We start from the raw sequence: 20,499 nt of genomic DNA on the forward strand, positions 1-20,499 counted from the left end.
CATATACATATGGCTTATTTAAATTTTTATATTTATACTTTTATTAAACCTGCAATCTGTAACGCTTTTTGGTATAAAAAACAGAAATCCGTTTTGAGCAAATACATAAATTGTTGTTGAAATTCGTAAGCATATAGAAATGATTTATAATTTGAGCTGTCGGTACGATTTCACAGAAAATAATAACATTAAGTAAAATGCAGTTTTATGTTTCAAACAGAGGTGGCGATAGAGAGGAAAAAGTTTTGCAGCTGTGTTAAATAAACCTGTGAAATAAATGATATATTGGTGTGCCATATTTGAGCTTTTTCATTTTTTATATTTTTTGTACATACATCATACGTGATCATTTTCACATGATCTGCTTTCATATAGTTTTCCTTTACGTAAACAGAGTTTCCTATTGATCCCATGACCTTGACCATATAAAACAACATGGGAAACAGAACTTCAGATGTTCCCCACCGTGTTTCATCAAACACGCTCGAAAATGGCGAAAACAACGTCGAAACCCTGAGGCGAAACATGGCAGGTCCCCGCCTAACCCCGTCATTGTCTCGCCGAGGTTTGGAGAGACGTTTCCCGTTGTCATTATGCAGGCAGAGAAGCGTGGAATATTTCTCAAGACGCGCGGCGTAGTTTCTTTAGAGGCATCACGAGCATTGGCGAGTTAAAAATAGAGCGAGTCTGTGCTGATGAGATCAGTCCTGTTTCAATATTTCATGTGAGAGGTGGAGTGGCACGGGCCCGTGGGAATACTCCAACCAGCGGGTTTCTCTTCCACGCCCGCCCAACTGGGGTAGAAAGCGTGTTTTCCGGTGTCTTCATGCTGGTTCGCCGTATAACGCAGGTTTCAATTAAACAGCAGATGAGATGCAGAGAGACTATGAACCGTGAAGCTTGTTTTTAGGATTGTAGAGAGATGGATTCTCAAACTGCTCTTCATTCAGTTCACATATTTAAAGTTGAAGGAAAACGCAGACGTGTATGACATATTTACCTCAACCAAAACACACATCAAAGACAATTGTTTGTCATATTTATAAAAGCGTCGGATTGACCTTGAAGCTGTAGAGATGTAGAGATTGAGTCTCTGATTTTACACTGATTCCAGCCGCCTGCAAAGGACGGTACGGCATCCATTAACCGCCGGTGAGATTGCAGGGTGAAGGCGGTGATAAACGTCATTGGTGGTCTGAACGGAGAAATGTTGGCGGGTGATTGGGGGGTAATTTACAGCGACTGTAAAAGTGCAGCTGAATCTAAAATGTAATTATTGTAAATGAGATGAGAATAGAGACGGCTGTGAACCTGATGCTGTTTTATTATCACACGTTTCATTCGCAGGTTGATTTTTTTGCATTTGCAAGCATTTTATAGTGTAAAAAAACGACTTCGCCTTAAGAAACGTGTTATTGCTCAGATGTTGCTCTTTCAGAGCTCAGGAGATGTTTCTGATGTTTCTCCTAAATTTTTTTAGGAGAAATAACAAGAGAGATAAATGAGAGTGTAATCGTGTAAATCCATGAAAAGATGAATGAGAAATGTTTGAGTTCATATTGAGATCGTCAATAATATTGAGACGAATCTGAGCTCAGTTTGACATGTTGTTGATGTCTCTTCTCAAACTCTCATGTAGAGATTTGTGAGATTTTTGACTTTTTTTTCTCCAGAGAAATACCTGAGACACGGATGAGAGTTAAGCGAAAGTTTTCATTTGCTCATTTTTAACCCTCATTCATGTCTAGGACAAATAGTTGAGAAATTAAAAAGATTGATTTGTGTAAACTTGATGAGAAATGTTTGAGTTCATATTGAGATCTTCACTAATTTTGATTGCAGACGAGACAAATCTGAGCTCAGTTTGACACACAGTTGACGTCTCTTCTCAAACTCTCATGACGGACACATTTGAGACATTGCTGACTCTTTTTCTCAAGAGAGAAATCCGAGACGCACACGAGATTAAGTTTCCATTGCTTTCTCATTGATGTCTGAAGAGAAATAATTGAGAAATAAAAGAGATCTCATCCGTGATTCTTCTTTAGTATGGGTTAATTTAGACCTCATTGTACTAACTTTTATTTTGATTATCAACCATGAATACAGTAAGATGCCGTCGAGAACGTCCTCTGTGTACTTTCTCCCCGTGTCTCTTCTCTCGTGACTCCTCTGAATGAGCTGTAAATGACAATCGATTATGATCTGATATTGTTTGAGGGCTCTGCCCCGTGATGAACGAGAGTCCCTCGACCGTCCGTTCCCGGGCTCTCGCGGGACGCGCTCGCTTTGGTTTTCGTTTAGAGAGCGCTTCATAAGAGACAAAACAATTCATTAGGATTAATCCGGCCTGCCACAGTCCATTTTCTCCCGCTGCATCGCTGGAAAGTTTACTAGCTTTATTATGCCCTCCTAGCTGAGAATGACAAAGAAGCGCTTCAGATAGCGCCGTGATTTATTGGCTGTAAACGCGAGGTAATGAGACAATAGCGGCGTGTTGTACTAGTGTCCCTTTTTCATTTTATTGCTGCTTTCTTGTCACTGTGCCAAATCTTATTAAGTATTTAAGACACCTTCAAGGTTTCTTCTCTTTGTCGGCTTTTGGAGCGGCGCATTGGAGTGGATCCTAATGGCCGAGGTCTGCTCGTTCACGTTAAACGCTCTCTCAAGAGTGTTAAACACGCACACTAATTAGTGTTAGCTCGCGCGACGGGTTATTTGCTAAGCAGTGGACGACGCGAGAGCAGTAACGTCTCTCCAACAAGGCTCTGGGTGTTTATCAGGCGCTCGCTTGACATTAGAGGAATCAATGCACAGTTTTTTCATTTAAAAGTCCAAGGGAAGTTAACCTCGCTAAACTCAACACTCAAGCTAGTTTTTTTGCATCTGGATCTGTGGTCAACCCGTTGCGAGCGTGCAGGTCTGTCGGACGCACTTTAAATGCACTTCTGTGTTTCTGAAGCAATGAACCTCGTATAGATATAGAAGAGATTGCTTCAGATGTGTTTTCATGTTGACGGTTTAATGAGCTCAGAAAGATTCTCATCTGCACTGGACGTTCGCTGGTTTAACCTCTTATTTATATCTTTAACCAGCATCACAACTAGTCTTCTTTTGTTTGGCTGTCTGTGATTCATCTGGTTGAATTTGATCATGTGTGTTCCTGAAATATGTCACATGATAGTACGGGTTGTGTTTGAGACACAGATCTGTGGGAGACCGATCTGTGTTGTGTAGCGTTTGTGTATCAGGCAAACACACGGTGTGTTTCTATAGACAGACGGACCGCACTGAGGGAGACGGAGAAAGATGCCCAACAGGAGAAAAATAAAGAAACGCAGAAGAGTACAGAACATACAAAATACAACACACTGCAAAAAATGACTTTCTAACTTGCTATTTTTGTCTTGTTTTCCAGTACAAATGTCAAAAAATCCTTGAATCAAGATACTTTTCTGGATGAGCAAAATTGGTCTTGTTTTTAGACCAAAAATATGACATTTCAGTGAATAGAAAATCTGCCAGTGGGGTAAAGAAATAATCTTGAATTAAGGTTTGCCTTTTTCTTAGTCACTAAATTTATGATTATTTTTCTTACCCCATTGGCAGATTTTTTGCCTAAAAACAAGAATTATTGTCTTAGTTTTTTTGTCTTGTTTTCCAGTACAAATAGCAAAAAATTCTTGAATCAAGATGCATTTTCTTGATGAGCAAAATAACCTAAGTAAGAAAGTAATTTTTTCTAGTGCATAACATTGTGCGTTGTTAACATTGCAAAATACATCGCACATGAGATCTCTTAAATATCTCAATTATTTCTCAAAGTCATCAATGAGATTAAAGGGAGAGCACATAGAAACTTTCTTAAAGGTCTTTGCACATACAGCCCAAAATGTTCGTATGTATTTTTTCGTTTTTGATGTTCGTTTTGCACGGTGTCTCTGAATTGTCAAAACGCCTCTCAAAATCCTCCCTACGGATGCACACAACGTAGGGTCGTATTTATTTTTTAACGTACGCAAATTTTGGACGCAAATGTGCAATGGCCTTAAATCTCATCTGTCTCAGATATTTCTCATGAGAAAAAGAAATCTCACAAATGTCGTCTGTTATAAGAGTTTGAGAAGAGACGTCAACAGTGTGTCAAACTGAGATTTGTCTCGTCTGCAATCGAAAGTCAATAAAAGTGAAGATCTCAAACATTTCTCATTAAATGTACTCAAATCCAGATTATTTCACATTAGTTTACACCTCCAGACTCGCATTTGTTTCTCTTTTTACAGTTTTAGGACAAACAAAGTTTATACGTTGATAGTCTGTGAGAAAAACTGCAGAATATGAGATATATCTGTGCGCTTGAGCTCAGTAAATGGGGTGTATGTACCGGTGTAAGCGGACGGGCGGGGATGACACGTTCTGACTGATGACAGAGGGTGGGCCGCTCATTCAGACGAACTGATTTACTCTCGACTCCAGCAAGGTCGTTCGATTTTCTCCAGGCTGAGAGCGAGCATGCGTGTGTGTCTTGTGGAGACGTGTGTGTTTCTGAAGAATGATCCGGTGATTCTCTTTCTCTATAGAGAGCTTGAATCATGCGACCTGTAGATGAAGCCAAAGTTAAGTGAATTAGCGGAGAGAAACGGCAGAGGTTATGCTGAAGGACGAGGGTTCGAAGTAAATTGGGTTACACTTTCGATTGAAGCCCTGAGCCATAAAGCCACTTTGAATTTATCACAAATACAACAGAACGCCGCTGGTGAAAATTCATAAGGCTTTTTATTAGATCTGTAAGTCTATGAGATTTGATTTTGTACCTTATATTTGATCTGGCTGTGATAATTTCAAGAAGTCGTGGTGACGTCGCTCAGCTCTGTGTTTACTGGTGTCATGATGTCTTCTGAAAGCACGTTACGCTCACTAAGATACTACATACTATAGTATACACTGTAGTAAATACTAAAGCCTACTATAGTACATGCTGCCGTTTATCAATGTGTTACCGTTCATAATAGAGAACACTACAGTAATTTCAGTTTACCATAGTAAATGCCAAACGTATACCACGGTTTATACTATAGTTTTTATAGTTCATATTCCAGAATACTGGGGTTTGCATAAAGTGAAGTAATTAATATACTACAATTTACTACACTATGATTCACTATAGTAAATATACCACAGTTCCATGTATCAGTGTGTAATACAGTGTATTTAGAGTTACAGAATACAATAGTATACAAGTATTTTCTGGGAGTATACTTCAACTTACTACAGTTTACTATAGTAAATATTAAAGTATGCTATAGTATATACTACAGTGTAAATGTTTTATAGTTCATTTTAGAGTATACAATAGTACACTGTCAGAAAATAAAAGGTAATGTGAAAGTACCCGTTTTGTTTCTAGAGGAACGTGGTGCATCATTTTGGACCTGATGTACTATAAGGAACCCTTAAGGGTACCACCCCAGTGACCGCTTTTTTCTGAGAGTACAAAGAAAAAGCATACTGCAATTCACGACAGTTTACTATAGTAAAGTTTAGTAAAAATTCTGTTTAGGGAAGCCGTGCCACTCGGCGGCCATGTTTGCAACGGACAGTTATTACTTGTGAGTGGTCTGAAGTATCTCCATCAGGTCTCACTTCATCGAGCCTGCAATGCTTTAACTAAGAGCATTCACTTTAAGCATGTTGCACCGTGAGTGATTTTCTTGTGTTTCCACAGATATCGACGAGTGTGCCGAGGGGAGACATTACTGTCATGAGAACACGCAGTGTGTGAACACGCTCGGATCCTTCATGTGCATCTGTCACACTGGATTTATCCGCATTGACGATTACTCCTGTACAGGTGAGACAGACTCTCGACCGATCACATTTGATCTTTTAGCACATGCTTGCTTTGTGACTTACAGTTCATTTATTTCTCAGTTTTCTATCACTCAAACCCACGGTCTTGACATTTCTAGCATTATGCTCTAGTAGTGTGCTTTACCAGGACAGTCACAGTGACTCGACCAATCACAGCGCAAAGACTCCATCAACCATAGTGCAGAGATAGGGAGGCGTTAGGCAATACACTACAAGACTTTTGCTCAGATTTAGCGCAGATTTTCAGTCTGGACTTGTTGCAGAAAGTCTGCGCTTGACTGCAGATTTTATCGCGTAGTGTGTGATGCCCTGTTTTTCTCTGCAACCTTTCACTGCAAGTTTTTAAATCTGTTCAGATTTTAAATTGTGTGGTTATTCCAGCCTTAAACCAATCACTGCACTTAAATGATGCAAGACAGGACAACCAATCACAGCACAGGGACTCGATCAACCATAGTGAAAGAAACTAGAGAAAGAGAGGCTTAACCAATCACTGCACTTAATGATGCAAGACAGGGCAACCAATCACAACGCAGAGACTCGATCGATTATACTGCAGAGAAAAAGAGGCTCAACCAATCACTGCCTTCAAATGATGCAAGACAGAACAACCAATCACAGCCCAGAGACTCGATCAACCATAGTGAAAGAAACTAGAGAAAGAGAGGCTTAACCAATCACAGCACTCGACTGATCCAAGACAGAACAACCAATCACAGCCCAGAGACTCAATCAACCATAGTGAAAGAAACTAGAGAAAGAGAGGCTTAACCAATCACAGCACTCGACTGATCCAAGACAGAACAACCAATCACAGCGTTCGCTGCCTAATTTAACTCTCGAAGCTGCAATCCGTAGCGTTTGACTTCTGTTTGAATTTACCTTTATTTACCTTTTGCATGGTGTCAAACTGACATGTCCCAATAAAACGTACCCAACAGCTCAACCTATAAATCAGGCACCTATACATTTCTGCAAAAAGAATACAAGATTATTTGCTGACAGAGTAAATGTAAAGAAATGTCGTGGTGTTGTTGCTGAAGCAGCGTATGTTAACCCCGAGAGTCAGCTTTCTGCTACGAGTCATCTCATCTTTCCTCTTTAAGAATGGAGGATTGCTGGTATTATTTTCAGATGTTTGTCACGCTTTTGCCAACTAATTGCTTGTTTATATTGCAGGCGTGCGTTTAGACTCATCGTACATCTCTTTGATATACGGATAATCAGGACCGTAGGAACCAGTCGGGATGTGGATGTCCAACCGAGCGTTTATTCTAAACGTCAGCCTCTTCCTCTTAGAAGATAATTAGTAAGCCAATAGGAAGAAAAGCTCCCGTTAGCTTTCTTCAAGCGTGTCGTCTTTCAGATTAACGTTCAGACGAGGTAATAGAAACGCACGGCGTGATAACATTCGCCCACATATAAACATCTTTATTACAAGAGTGAAGATTCATCGCCGTACGGCATGAAGTGCTTCGTGTCCTTCAACATTTTAAACAATCTCATAAAAAAAAACAGGCATTTGTAATGAGAATCCCGCTGTGTGTGCGTCCTCCCAAAGGAGTTTTTTGTGTGTTTGCATGGCGCCCGTCCCAAAGCGCCATCTTTTATCCACATAAACAGTCATAAGGTTTAATTTCTCACATCCCCAGAGATGAACGGCAGAGCTCGGATGGATTGAATTCTATTGCGCAGATCGATATTATGTCTGCTAGCCCTCGGAATTCCCAGAAACCATCAGTTCATGTGATTAAGTCGACTACCCGCAGTAATGTCTCTGTGAGATGCTCGGTGGAGTCGAGAGGTTGCTGGCGTCACAGAGAGATACAGCTGTGATCGCAGATACACGACCCTCTGACGCTCTGACGTTACTCGTGAAAGAAAAATAAATGATAATAGCCGTGGTTACAGTAACACTCTGAATAAATGATCTTAATTACGTTCTGCGAATTATCCATATGAAATTGGTTTGCTTTTAAACCCCGCTGTGTATTTTAGCTCCATCATGAGTTTGTTCCTCTTTTGCATTTCTCAAACGTTGCTCTTTTATAGCTCAAGACATTTGATGACATTCTCAATTGTGTGTCTTTTAAGCATCAGCTTCATCTCAGATGTTTCTCCTAAACATTGCTTAAAGGAGAAATAAAAACACAGGAATGTGATCGTGTAAACAATAATCTTTTGATGAGAAAAGTTTGAGTTCATATTGAGATCTTCGATAACATTGAGATCTTTCGATTGAAGACAAGACAAATCTGAGCTCAGTTTGACACACTGTTGACATCTCGTCTCAAACTAACGGAGACATTTGTGAGATTTCTGACTCTTTTCTCAGGAGAAATAACTGAGACGCACATGAGATTCGCGCAAAGTTTCCATTTGAAATAATCGAGACATTAAAGAGATCTCATCCGTGATTTATTCCGTTTCTAATGCTCTGCGTTGGCTGAACCGACCCCTAAATCTTTCCGTGGCGTGTTAAAGTGGCGTTTTCTTGCGCCGCATGACTGTCTCATCTCACAAAAAGCTGTTTTGGAAGATATTCAGGGAAAGCGTCTGTTTCGCTTTTGGGTTCTATTGTTTAAAAGCGAGACCGATGCCAAGCACAGAGCCGCTCCGCCAACTTCCCGTTCGCCCATCTCAGAGCTGTTTTAATTTCATCCCTCTCTTTTTGAGGCCAGCTTCATAAAAGCGTCTCCCAACATGCGCCGGCAGTGCGACGTAATCAAAGGGCGCCCGTGAGTTCGGCTGAGATGCCCGAAAGCGTCCAACTTTTAATGAGAATTTTTTCCGGGCCCTTCAGAGAGTATCTGCTGTTTGAAATGAAGTTCTGCGGCTCGTAAACTCTTTCATGCGTCTGTCGCATGTATGTGTGTGTGTATGCTCCCTCATAATTCAACACTTCAGTCACAGGTGCTGTAATTAATAGCCGGAGCACATCTGTTACCTTCAGAAGAGAAGCCCAGAGAGAGGTTTTCCTCTTTCTCAAAGCTCACGCAGGGCTCCAATGCAAACACACTTTACACACGGTTAATCCGGACCCGCGCCGACCCTCAGCCTAATGAAATTCTTTCTTTCCTCGCAGAGATGGTAATTAGTTGGAGATGCCGACGACAGCAGTTTGTTCTTGGAAAAACTATATTGATAAATCTTTGATCCGTCGTGTGCAGATGGCCGTCGGGTTTATCACTGAGTTTGCAGTTTTGCGCTGGTGATATGAGGCGCCGAACAAACTCTCATCTATAACGCCTGCTCGGAAATGACAACCAACAGATGACTCGCTCTATTTTTTAACAATGTGATAAAACGTTCATGGTACACAGATTACACCGAGCTGATCGCTTATCAGTCAATGAATCGTTTATATGAAGCCGTTATTGCTTTAGGATTGATCTTTGGAATTGATCTCAAAGAGGTCTCATTTAGGATCGGATTTGTCTCAGGTGGTTCTGGCAACGTAAACATCAAGAGCATGAGGATGAGTAAACAAATTGGATGAGTAAAATATTTGTATATTTATGTAGGCTCAATTTTTCCGGGTGTCAAAAGATGCGATTAATCGCATCCAAAATAATATCTGTGCGTGTTAATTGTGTGTTTATTAACACATACATGTACAAGTAAATATATCTAGGAAGTATTTACATTTATAATTCTCTGATTTAATTGTACATACATTTTTATTATTTTTATATTTTTCTCAAATATGTGCATTAGGGCTGAGAATTATATCGATAGTAAAACGAATGTCATATTTGAGTGACAAATTCAATTTTGGATTTTCACGTTTTTCTCTGTGTGTTTCATTGCACCCAATAATGTCTCGCTCAGTTTATTAGTCTTTCCCCGCGGTGGGTAAGAAGCTGTTATCTGAGATAGTAGTGTGGACTGTGTGTGTGCGCGTGTGGTCCATTCTTCACTGTTAACAGATTAGAAAGGACCAATTGAAAGTGGCCGCTGGCTGTACCACAGAGCTCTGCTTCTGTATCTCGCCCCATCCGCGTCCAAACTCCTGGACTCCGTTCATTTCTTTTCAGGCTGTGGACAGAAGCACCCGTCGCCTCCCTCTGTGAATGTGGCTTTGTCACTGCAGCACCAGAGGGATTGTGGGAAATCAGTACGGTCACCAGCCACCTTTTCTCCAGTTTGATTCGAGTTTCGTCTCTTTGAGATGAGTCAGAACGGCACGAGTCTTTATCATTGAAATGTTATAAACCGATGAACGGGAGGTGATTTTAAATATGACCTTTTATTGATTATTTTGCTTGCGTCTTTTGAAACACGGTTAACAAGATTTGGATCATAATGTTTGTAAATTAGACCCTATATTAAAATCTTTTTTTATATATTCGTATTTATATTATGATCTGTTTCTTTGATTTAGATTTTATTCTCTGAACTTTGGAAAATTCACGTTATGTTATATTTGATCATCTTCATATAGCCGTTTTCATTAAACTCATCCAATGCATTTCAAAAGCTTTATGACGTCAAATGTTTGTTTTGAAATGTTATTATTTCTCTACAAAACTAATTTCAGACGTTTAAGCTATCAGATGCAGTTGAAAACATGAGAAACATTTCATTATATTATATTATATATTCATGCTGGTGTGAACTGGTATTTTCATCAGTGTACTGTCTAAATCAATTCACAGATCTGAGTGAGACGTTTCTTTGACCCAAACCTTCAGAACTCAGCGTGTAAGAACAGGAATCGAGAATTCTCTTCATAAAACAGCCCGGCGTGACGCTTTCTAATGTGTTTGAAAGGGCTCTGCCTGTTTTTAAGGTGACAACTGTAATTGTCCCAGCCTGATAAATTCTGCTCCGCTGTAATTCTTGCGTTATTCTTCCAGGTCCCCTGCTGGAGCGCCGTGTCTTAAAAACGCCAATCACGCATCTCGTTCCTTTGCGTGACATGAGAAACGTGACACGCAAACGCTTCTGACTCCAGACGGGCGGTTTAAGCCAAAAAGTTTGTCTTTTGCAGCCGATTCTCAATTCCCTATATAAATGCATGTCATTAGCATCGCAGTCTCTGCACAGATGTAGCACAGATAAAGCAGAGGTGCGGGGAAAGCGTAGTGAGGAGAGTTTGATTGACGCAGGCCGTTCAAACCCGATGCGATCTGAGCTCTAGGTCACATTGACCTTGAGCTATAATCCCCTCATCTGACATCTCCACACCGCTGTGATAGACGGCATTTCAATATCTGTGTGTCATAATGTCATTTTCTTGCATTCTCCTCTTTGGAATGCATTGAAAACGTCATTTCCAGTTTGCATGAGGACATCTGAAGATCTCCGGACAGTTTGGGGAAATGCATTCTTGATTTCACTGGTGTAAATACGGTCTTGGGTGGAAAGAGCCTTTCATAGTTTTGTATTTCATATCTAAAAATATTATGAATGTTAACTTATTTTTTAAGATGTTTTTGCTAAAATAGCTTGGGATTCAAAAAGAATCAAATGAGAGTGTCATTATAGAAACACATGTTGTGTGAGATGAATGTGAATTGTACAGGTAAATAATCTGTATTTGAGTCAATTTGATGAGAAATGTTTGAATTGCTATATTTTTGATCTTCAGTAATTCAGTAACTTTTGATCGCAGACGAGTCAAATCTGAGCTCAGGTTAAGAGTATGTTTATTCAACTTTGACCTTGTTAATAAAGCTAAAGTTTGGATGCGGGAGGTTTCATGGCTGCGTGTGAGGCAGTGATGATTAAGGATGTCGGCTTTTTCAATAGATTTGAATGAACAGGATTGTTTTTGACACACGTGCAGATGTTTTATTTCTTTGCGTTTTTTGACACTAGGCCTGAAACTTTTTCCAAACGGGTGTGCAAACTAAACCATTCAGTCACAAAAAACACCCATACAAATAATAAAATAAAATAAAATATCATATAAATATTTGTCTATTTAAAATGAGTTGTTGTATAATAATAATAACAATAATAATATTATAAGATATTATGTTGCTTTTTTACTTTGTGGCTAACAAAAACCGACCCAAATCTTAACCGAACTACGTTCTTTTTATGGCAAGCCTGACTCAAGCCAGGATGTAGCCAAATGAATTCATGGCTTTTTGCTTCTTCTGGCTGACCAGACTCATGCCAAAAACAAGCCTAATTATGTTTCACACAAGAACAATGCCAGAATTAAGCCAGAGGGGCCAATTTCAAGCCAGATTTGGGCCAGAATTTGTTGCTATTTGGGTTCTCCTATAAGGAGGAGATTTATCATGAAACGTTCAAGCGGCTTTCCTCATTTTAATTGTCCAGAAGGTGCATTTTTACCATAATACGATGAAATCATGTAAACTACGGTTTCGTAGCCAGTAAGGAATGTTTACGGCTGATTCATTTTCTCGGGTAAAAAGTTCATTTTGGAGAGAAAGCGTTTTGTGAATCACATGCACACGCTCTCTAATTATTTCCTCATTTGTGTTTCATTTCTGCTGGGAAAGACTTTGCTGGCAGGATTTTATGAAACCTCTGCTGTTCTCCAGATGAATCTGTCCCGTAATCTCTCTTGGATGTGTCTTATTATGATTGTGGTCAGTTTGGGGTCACACACACGTCTTTGGCTCTCTGGAGAAATCTTTTGCTTGTGTGTGTCGTCATGAAATCAGAATTTAAGTTTTGTGGTTTTTGTATGTTAGCCGTAACGATATCTCTGTAATCGAAAAGAAAATTCACAAATAAAAGATATGGAAAAGGGGGAGGAGCTACACAGTATGTCCTGTCCTAACTTCCTGTATTCATGAAAATGACATCAGTGGCAGTGGCGGCTGGTGAAAAATATTCTCGGTGGGGCTGTGCCATACTTTTTTGTTTCCGTAACCATCGCAATAAAATTTAACACAAACTGCAGGACAGCAGTGCTCAGTGAAATAGTCAGTAATTATTTAATGCCAATATTAAAAAGTTGAGGCATTCGTACACAAAAACATAAACATCATGATGCACAAACACAAGCCTTTTATTTGCATTTAAACTGAACTTGTAAACAATTGACTATTTCTACATATAAGTAACATCTTTTGGAAAGGCTGTTGGTGCCATTGGTAGTAAATAGGCAACACAATATGCATGCTGTCAGAACAGAGTGGAAAGTGGACAATAACATTAAATTATTATAAAGTTTATAGGAATTCTTACACTGTATAAAGGATGTATAATATAGAAATGGATATCAAGTGGCTGAACTCAAACCTTTGACTGGAAGAATAGCATAAAGTATTTTATGATCAAACTAAATGTAACTAATTGTTAATGTGCTCCAGAACTGCAACAATTAATTGATACAAAACATATATACAGTAATATTAGCAAACACACTATTAACATTTTTTAGAGTACCATATATAACTGAATGATTTTTATGCTAAGGTCAACTATATACAAAGAAACGTGTGTGTGTGTGTGTGTGTGTGTATCTGTGTGTGTGTGTGTGTGTCATCTTATTTGTACAGGAATTTTGCCCGTCTGTCCTTCTGAGTGGCAAACCTCTCAATGACCCTTTTATTAAAGTCAGGAATGTCCCTGACAAGTTTCTTCTCCATGGAGAGCATAGCCAGAGCATTCAGGTCATCCAGCTGCGTAGCAATGTTCACCCTTCCTAATATGGCTAGCTTTACAGAGTTATCCATATGTGCCCTGGTGTTCTCGTGTTTCTTTACCTTCTCTGACAGGTGCTTCATATCCCTCACTCCGGTAACTGTCCATGCTGGATCTGTCCCCGTCGTTTTAAAAAGTAAGCACGGAAAGCAAAATAAAGCATTAGCATGGGTGCACCCAGCTAGCCAAGCCTTCCTGGTGTACCAGCTACGGGAGAAGCCGCGCATATACTGCTTCCCTTTTTCGCTAGCCTGCTGTTTGATTGAGAGGTCAGGTTGATCTGGGCCCAGCTCTTTCACCCGAACTTTCTCCGACAAAGTTCTCCTCTCAAACGGATCTTGGAGGAGAGATTTCACCGAGTTAGGGTTGGGTCTTGGAGGAGTAACGTCCGCGCTCGCCATTGTCGTTTAGTAAAAATGGCGCCCCTAGAGCCCAGTCCTTATTTTATCAGGGCTTGGGGCGATAAAATGATCGCCCTTCTTGGATTCTATTTAAGAACGCTGATTGGCTAAATTTTATGTCATACATTCATATCTTAAATTAGCAATTGGCTTAACTGCTACATAGACCCGCCTCCTTGGGGCGCTTTCTCTATCGCCCCAGAGCTGATGAAGCGGTCAGACAGGCAGAGGAAAGGTTGCAAATATGATTTTGTATCATATTTTACATGTATTACTGGGTGCATTCCATATTTAAAACACACAAATATTGACATACTGATGTTTTTCTCATTATTATTACTATTTTTGTTTTAATTTTTTTTTTTTTGTGGCTTAAGGGGGGCGGCGCCCTAGCGCCCTCTATTGGCCGGCCGCCACTGATCAGTGGGTCTTTGAGAGTTGAGGTCTTGTTAATATCGATGATTTCTTCATTCTATGAGGATTGTGTTTTTTGTTTGTACAATTTTACAAAAGCTGTTGCTGTTTTTGTTTAATACAAATTCTGACTTTGTGATGCTTTTGATTTAGATTTTCTCACCTTTTGCTTTGGACTGTCCATCGTCTTTAGCTTCCAGAATAATGCAATGATAACGTCTCAATACCTCCACAAGCTACTATCATGATTTGTGATGTTAATTTGTTGTCTCTTTCTCTTCAGAGCACGACGAGTGTGCGTCCGGACAGCACAATTGCGATGAGAACGCTCTGTGTTTCAACACGGTCGGCGGTCACAGCTGCTCGTGCAAACCCGGATATACGGGCAACGGGACCACCTGCAGAGGTGAGACCAAAACCATCTGGCATCTGATCTGACGTTTCACGGCCCTGACCTCTGTGTGCCCTCTCTTTGACCTTTAGCTCTCTGTGACGGACGCTGTCTGAACGGCGGCTCGTGCATGTCTCCAAACATCTGCTTGTGTCCGCAGGGCTTCAGCGGGCAGAACTGCGAGACGGGTAAGAATCACTCCAGAGCGCCTGTTGGTTTGTGCCGATCTTCCTCGGCCCGTCTGAGGACTCTTTTATCTAGTTCGAACAAAGAGCGAGTGTGTAAATGGCACTTTTGAAGAAGAGTGCTTGATCAGGGTCAGACTGACGGCTGAACTCATCTTCAGATTTTAAAATAGCACAGCCGTACGATTTACTTCTGCAGTCTGATGTATGTCTGTAGAGTTCAGTCCACGATTTACTAGCGCGTCAAGTTCTGAGTTCTCATCGCAGAGTGTTCGGCGAAAGCCAGCATTTTTGCCAACAAGGTTAATTGGAGAAATAATTGTTTTAAATGAAATTTCATTTGATAGGTACATCAGTCCCCAGAGTTTGTAGTTTCATGGATAAATGCGTTAATCTGCAGCGGATTGTCTGAATGTTTGTGACTCGCTGTGTATTTTTGCATTTGGTGCAAAGGGTTTTATAAAATGTAGTTATTTTTTACTTTATACAAAAATGTCTCAATTGTGAGGATGTCAGTTCCACTGTCACTAAAACAACCACTAAATAAAATGAGCATTTATTATGTTTTCATGAAATATTGCAGCATTTATTGTAAATAGTTTATCAATGTGGGTCATTCTCTTTTAAAATGTGTGTGCCCTCACAATCTTCACTATCCATCTTAGATGACGTATGTCAGACGGCTTGGGCGGAGCATCCGTTAACCCCTCCCCTTTAACTGTCAGACTGCTGCCAGTTCCATTTAAAAATGCAACGGCTGTTTTTATACATCCAATCAAATCGCAGAGAAAGACAAAAGCCACGCCCATCATTTCTCTCATTCAAAATTCTGTTAGATTTGGAAATGCATCAAAATACGAAAGTAATAACGATCGCACCTTCCGGTTCACGGGGACTTTAGGCTCCCGCTTGACATTGAGGATGTTCAGCCTGATCTCACGAAGGTTTCATTTACATTTACATTTAGTCATTTAGCAGACGCTTTTATCCAAAGCTACTTACAAAGAGTTCAGGGAGCAATAAGTGATAAGTCATAAAAGAGCAATAATACAATAGGTGCTAGTAACTAGGTTAGTAACTATTTTCCAAAATGCCTATTTCATAAAAAAATCATAGAAGTCACTATAAGATAAACCATATGATAAAATAGTCAGATTTGTGTCTGATTTATATCTGGCAGGATTTGATCGGTATTAAAAACATAAAAATAATTTAACGTAAATATATACTAACATCTCATCTGTTTTAGTTAATTTGTCTTGATTTAGGCCTCATGTCTGGTGTAGTTTATGAAACAGAGCATCGATCTCTCCTGTAGCTAAAGGTGAATACGGGTTATAACATCCACCATCTGTGTGTTGATCTCCACACACACTTTCTGTAGCTCTCGCTCTGCGTTTCTTCTGTTGTGTTGTCATTGACCCCTGGGGTAACATCGGCCCCGCCGCAGGTTTAATGTTGAGCTGGATTGAGATGGATTGAGCTCACAGCGACATTTTAATGAAAACATAAAGCTAAAGTCTCAATGGGAGATTTCACAGACTTACTTTATTTTGTAGATCATCTTCTGACTCTGTATATATGTGTCTTCTGCGTTTTATCGTCGCAACGTGTTCTTTTATTAAAACGAACAGAACTTTTCTTATAGTTTTCTTATAGTACTGTAGCAAATATTCAAGTATACTAGAGTATTTACTACAGTTTAATATACTATCGTTAATACTACATAATACTATAGTATACTACAATTTACTTAATATTACTGTAGTAAATATCAAAGCATACTACACATTGTCCTCTTTGGTAATAGTATAGTTACTGTAGCAAATATTAACATATACTACAGTTTATTGATTTACTATAAGCAATACCACAGTATACTACAACTCAGTACAGTTGACTATAGTAAATACTACAGTATACTGTACAACATTATTTGTTCATATGGGCGTGTACGACACATTTTGTATAACAAATGATTAAAGTTAAGCTGTAGTTTTGTAAATGTATGCAGTAAACATAAAAATATGACATTGTAGTTTATGTGATATGTGATAAAACACTTTGGCTGCCTTGAGATGAGTCCTGAAAAGGTTCATTTTAAAAAAAACGTGCAATTCCCTCTCAATAAATCCAGTTGAAGGAAGAAAACAGGCATGTTTTGATGGCGTCTGATAGTTTTCATTGTGTGTGGCAATCAATAGAGGCTTTTGTGACTGTAATTTTGAGGACATGATGTCTTCGCTTCTGTCTTGCATCCGTTTGCTGGAGACGAGACTCGCATCAGTCAGATGAAGTTGTGAATGCAGAAGAAATGCTGGCTTTGTGTTAATTTTATTTCAGTCATGCTGGTTATGAATCAAACAACAGAGAACTGTGCACTGACTTCCAGCAAATTAAAGACAAAAATTAAAATAAACAACACACACACACAGCGGGGCTGAAGAGATGTGCGCCATTCAGAACCACAGAGATGAGACACAAAAAGTGACAAACATTTCGTTCTCTAGTGACCTTCCTCTGTGACTTTGTGTTCTTATGAGATTTGTTTTCAGACTCTCTTTAAGAGTCTCTGATTTTTTTGCTATTATATTATATATCTATTGTATATTAGTTTTACGTAAACACTGCACCAGGTGATGAAAGAGATTGGTACCTACCTTGCAGAATATCTGTTTCCTTTTGAAGATGAATTCATCATCACAATTTCAACGTCATTATTTTTGGAATACTGCACATTTCTAATGTTTGACTCCTGCAGGAGTCTTAAAGCTGTATAATTTAGTTATAATTTGAGTTTTGTAAAATGCTCTCTTGGTTTGAAATAGATCTAGTTTGTGTTTTATTGTGTGATAAAAAGACAAACTTGCATCATAGTTTCAGTTTTGTGGAAAATATTACAGCATTAACAATCCTCAGAGTGAGTTTAGAATAGAAAAACTGTGACTATCACACCAGAACAGAACGCACGAGATGTATAGATTCTTCACAGAAATAAATTAAAAGTACAAAAACAAAGAGATAAACAGTTGTGAACAAACACTGAACTTGTCTGATCAATGAAAATATGTCTCCAGATCCAATCGGCTCTGTTTCATTCCAGTAGTTGTTGGTTCGTAAAATGACAACACACAGAAATTGTGCTGCCTCATGGAATATCTTATCTGTTCTGCGTCTAAAGAGTTACCTACGTAGGGAGCTTACTAGTTTTTGGACACTGATTCCAGGCAGCAGTTGATTGTAAATTCAACATCTTCATCAGGTATTAGATTAAAGTTTCTGTTTGATTCATGAATCATTGAGAGTCTAGATGTGTTCTCAGCAGAACTCTTGAGAGGAGTTAGGCAATATTTATAAACCTCAAATAATATATAATATTTTTAATCATTCAAATGTCGCATTATAATTCAATAAATATTACACAACGTCACCCTGTGGTAGATAACAGGGACACATGAGTCAGATACAAGATCAGATCTTTCAGTCTTCTCCTCTAGAGCGACTCATGACAGCTCAAAGAGATGATTAACAATGAAATAAAAGACAGACGTGTGTGTGTGTGTGTGTGTGTGTGTGTGTGGACATGAAAATGCTTTCTCTCCGCTGCACGCTTGTTCATTTCTCTAGCTTTTATGAATTCTCTCAAGACCATCTGACAGAGCCGGCCGGCAGATGCACAGAGAGAGGAGTAATGGATGCTGAGTCGAGCGGAGTTTAGTGACAGATTATAAAGGGGGACTGAGAAACCCATGCAGAGGAAGATAGGATACGCATTGAATGCGGAATAAACACACGGTCTGTGATAGGTGTAGCCGCGCCTCGATGATGTCATCGGTTCCCCAGGTGCGACCGAGACACGTTACGCAACACAGAACATGCATTATTAAAAGCTCACAGTTGCACATCAGTGTACAAAATTCAAAGACAGTATTTGCATTATTCACCACGACACACGAATACAATCACAGGTCAAATCAAAAGCAAACTGAAGATGAATTTTTAGCAGCCTGCAGACGCGTGAGTTTGTTTAACTAAACTTGTGTGTCAATATGTGTGATTATATGTGTCGATGATTGTACATCTTTATTGCTCTATTCCAAATGTTTCTATTATATACATTTGTGATGCACATAAATACCTGCATTAACATGCATCAAATGTGGCATGTATCAGTTTGTATGATTATGTGTTTGTTTATAGATAGATTCAGGAGGTTTCTGTTATGTACATTTGTAAAACACATGAAAACTTGCATAATGCATCAAATGCATTATGTGAATTAAAGCGCATCACATGCAATATATCAGCATGTGGGTTCATATGCGTTTGTAATTGTGTGTGTTTAAAGCTCTATTTGGAAGTCTTCTGTTATGTGAAATTGTGAAACAGAAAATCTTGCAATCACATGCCTCAAATGCAGCATGTGCATAAACATGCATGATTATACATTTAAAAGTATGATTATATGTATCTATGGTTGGCGCATGCCTGTAGCTCTATGCAGGTTTTTGTTATGTCAATTTATGATACGCAGAAAATCTTGCAATTAAATGCAGTATGTGCATTAACTTGCATTAAATACGATATGTCAGCATCTGGATTTATATGCATTTCTGATTGTGTGTTGGTATAGCTCCGTTCGTAAGGTTTCTGTTGTCGAAACGCAGAAATTCTTGCAATAACACGTATTAAATGCGCACACACACACACACACACACACAAACCTGATTGGACGCATACCAGCACTCACACGCTCTGAGGGGTCGGCACAGGGGTCAGCTCTCAGACGGGTCTCTAGCGTGCCGTTCTCAGAAGCAGCCGCATGCATCCCAATGTTCAGCAGAATCAGATGCAGCTTCACAAGATAACCAGATAACCTGATAACCAGTCTTTCAGTCGTGTCTCGCCACGCTCTGCATTTTCATGTTTATCTATCACGTTTATAGAAGGAAAAGCAGATAAAAATACAGCTGTACTAGAGACGTCACAGCAGAATCTCAGGTGACACATTTCTGCCGTTGTACAGTATATACAGTCATGTGGCCAAAGCCGAGTGAGATGCTGTGCTGTTCTCTGTAAATGCACAATGCACATCGTAAAAAGTGCTTTATAAATAAAATTGAACTGTGCGTTATATGACTGGGGTAAGAAGAGCTCTGTGTGTGTGTGTGTGTGTGTAGTGGAGATAATTAAGGCTGTGCTGTCCCTGAAGTGTGTGTGTGTGTGTGTGTGAGCTAATAAAGGTCTTTATGTTTTCTCTGCCATTGTTTATCTTTGAATGTTTCTATAAATAATTGTATTGTTTCATTAGAATGAATGCAGAGGCGTCCTCTGATATAAACGCTTCACGTGTCTCAATTACCTTCACTAATTTCTCATAAGATTTGATTCAAATCTGAGCTGTTTTCGAAATTAAGACACCGTCTTTTGGTGTAACTCGAGGGGCAGAATCAAGTGTATCTTTCCGAGCAATCCCAGAATGCATTGCGATGAGCTCAGTGAAAAAAACGATTCACGTTGTTTGCTATTCAAACAAATTCGGATGCGTTTAGTGCGCCGTAGACAGAATGAAGCTCAATGTACTTTAGAAACGCTAAAAGAGAAA

At 39.4% G+C, this 20,499-nt stretch overlaps 1 protein-coding gene across 1 annotated transcript in view; it reads left to right on the forward strand.

The window, feature by feature from the left end:
* nell2a (neural EGFL like 2a) overlaps positions 1 to 20,499 on the forward strand; it is a 55,680-nt gene that overhangs the window by 23,803 nt on the left and 11,378 nt on the right. Inside the window, exons 13-15 of the mRNA XM_079449770.1 lie at positions 5,726 to 5,851; positions 14,602 to 14,724; positions 14,802 to 14,897. Of these exons, the coding sequence (XP_079305896.1) occupies positions 5,726 to 5,851; positions 14,602 to 14,724; positions 14,802 to 14,897 (345 nt within the window). The remainder of the gene's footprint in view (positions 1 to 5,725; positions 5,852 to 14,601; positions 14,725 to 14,801; positions 14,898 to 20,499) is intronic.

This window comes from Barbatula barbatula (assembly GCF_947034865.1).
Source record: "Barbatula barbatula genome assembly, chromosome: 25".
Taxonomy (NCBI): domain Eukaryota; kingdom Metazoa; phylum Chordata; class Actinopteri; order Cypriniformes; family Nemacheilidae; genus Barbatula; species Barbatula barbatula.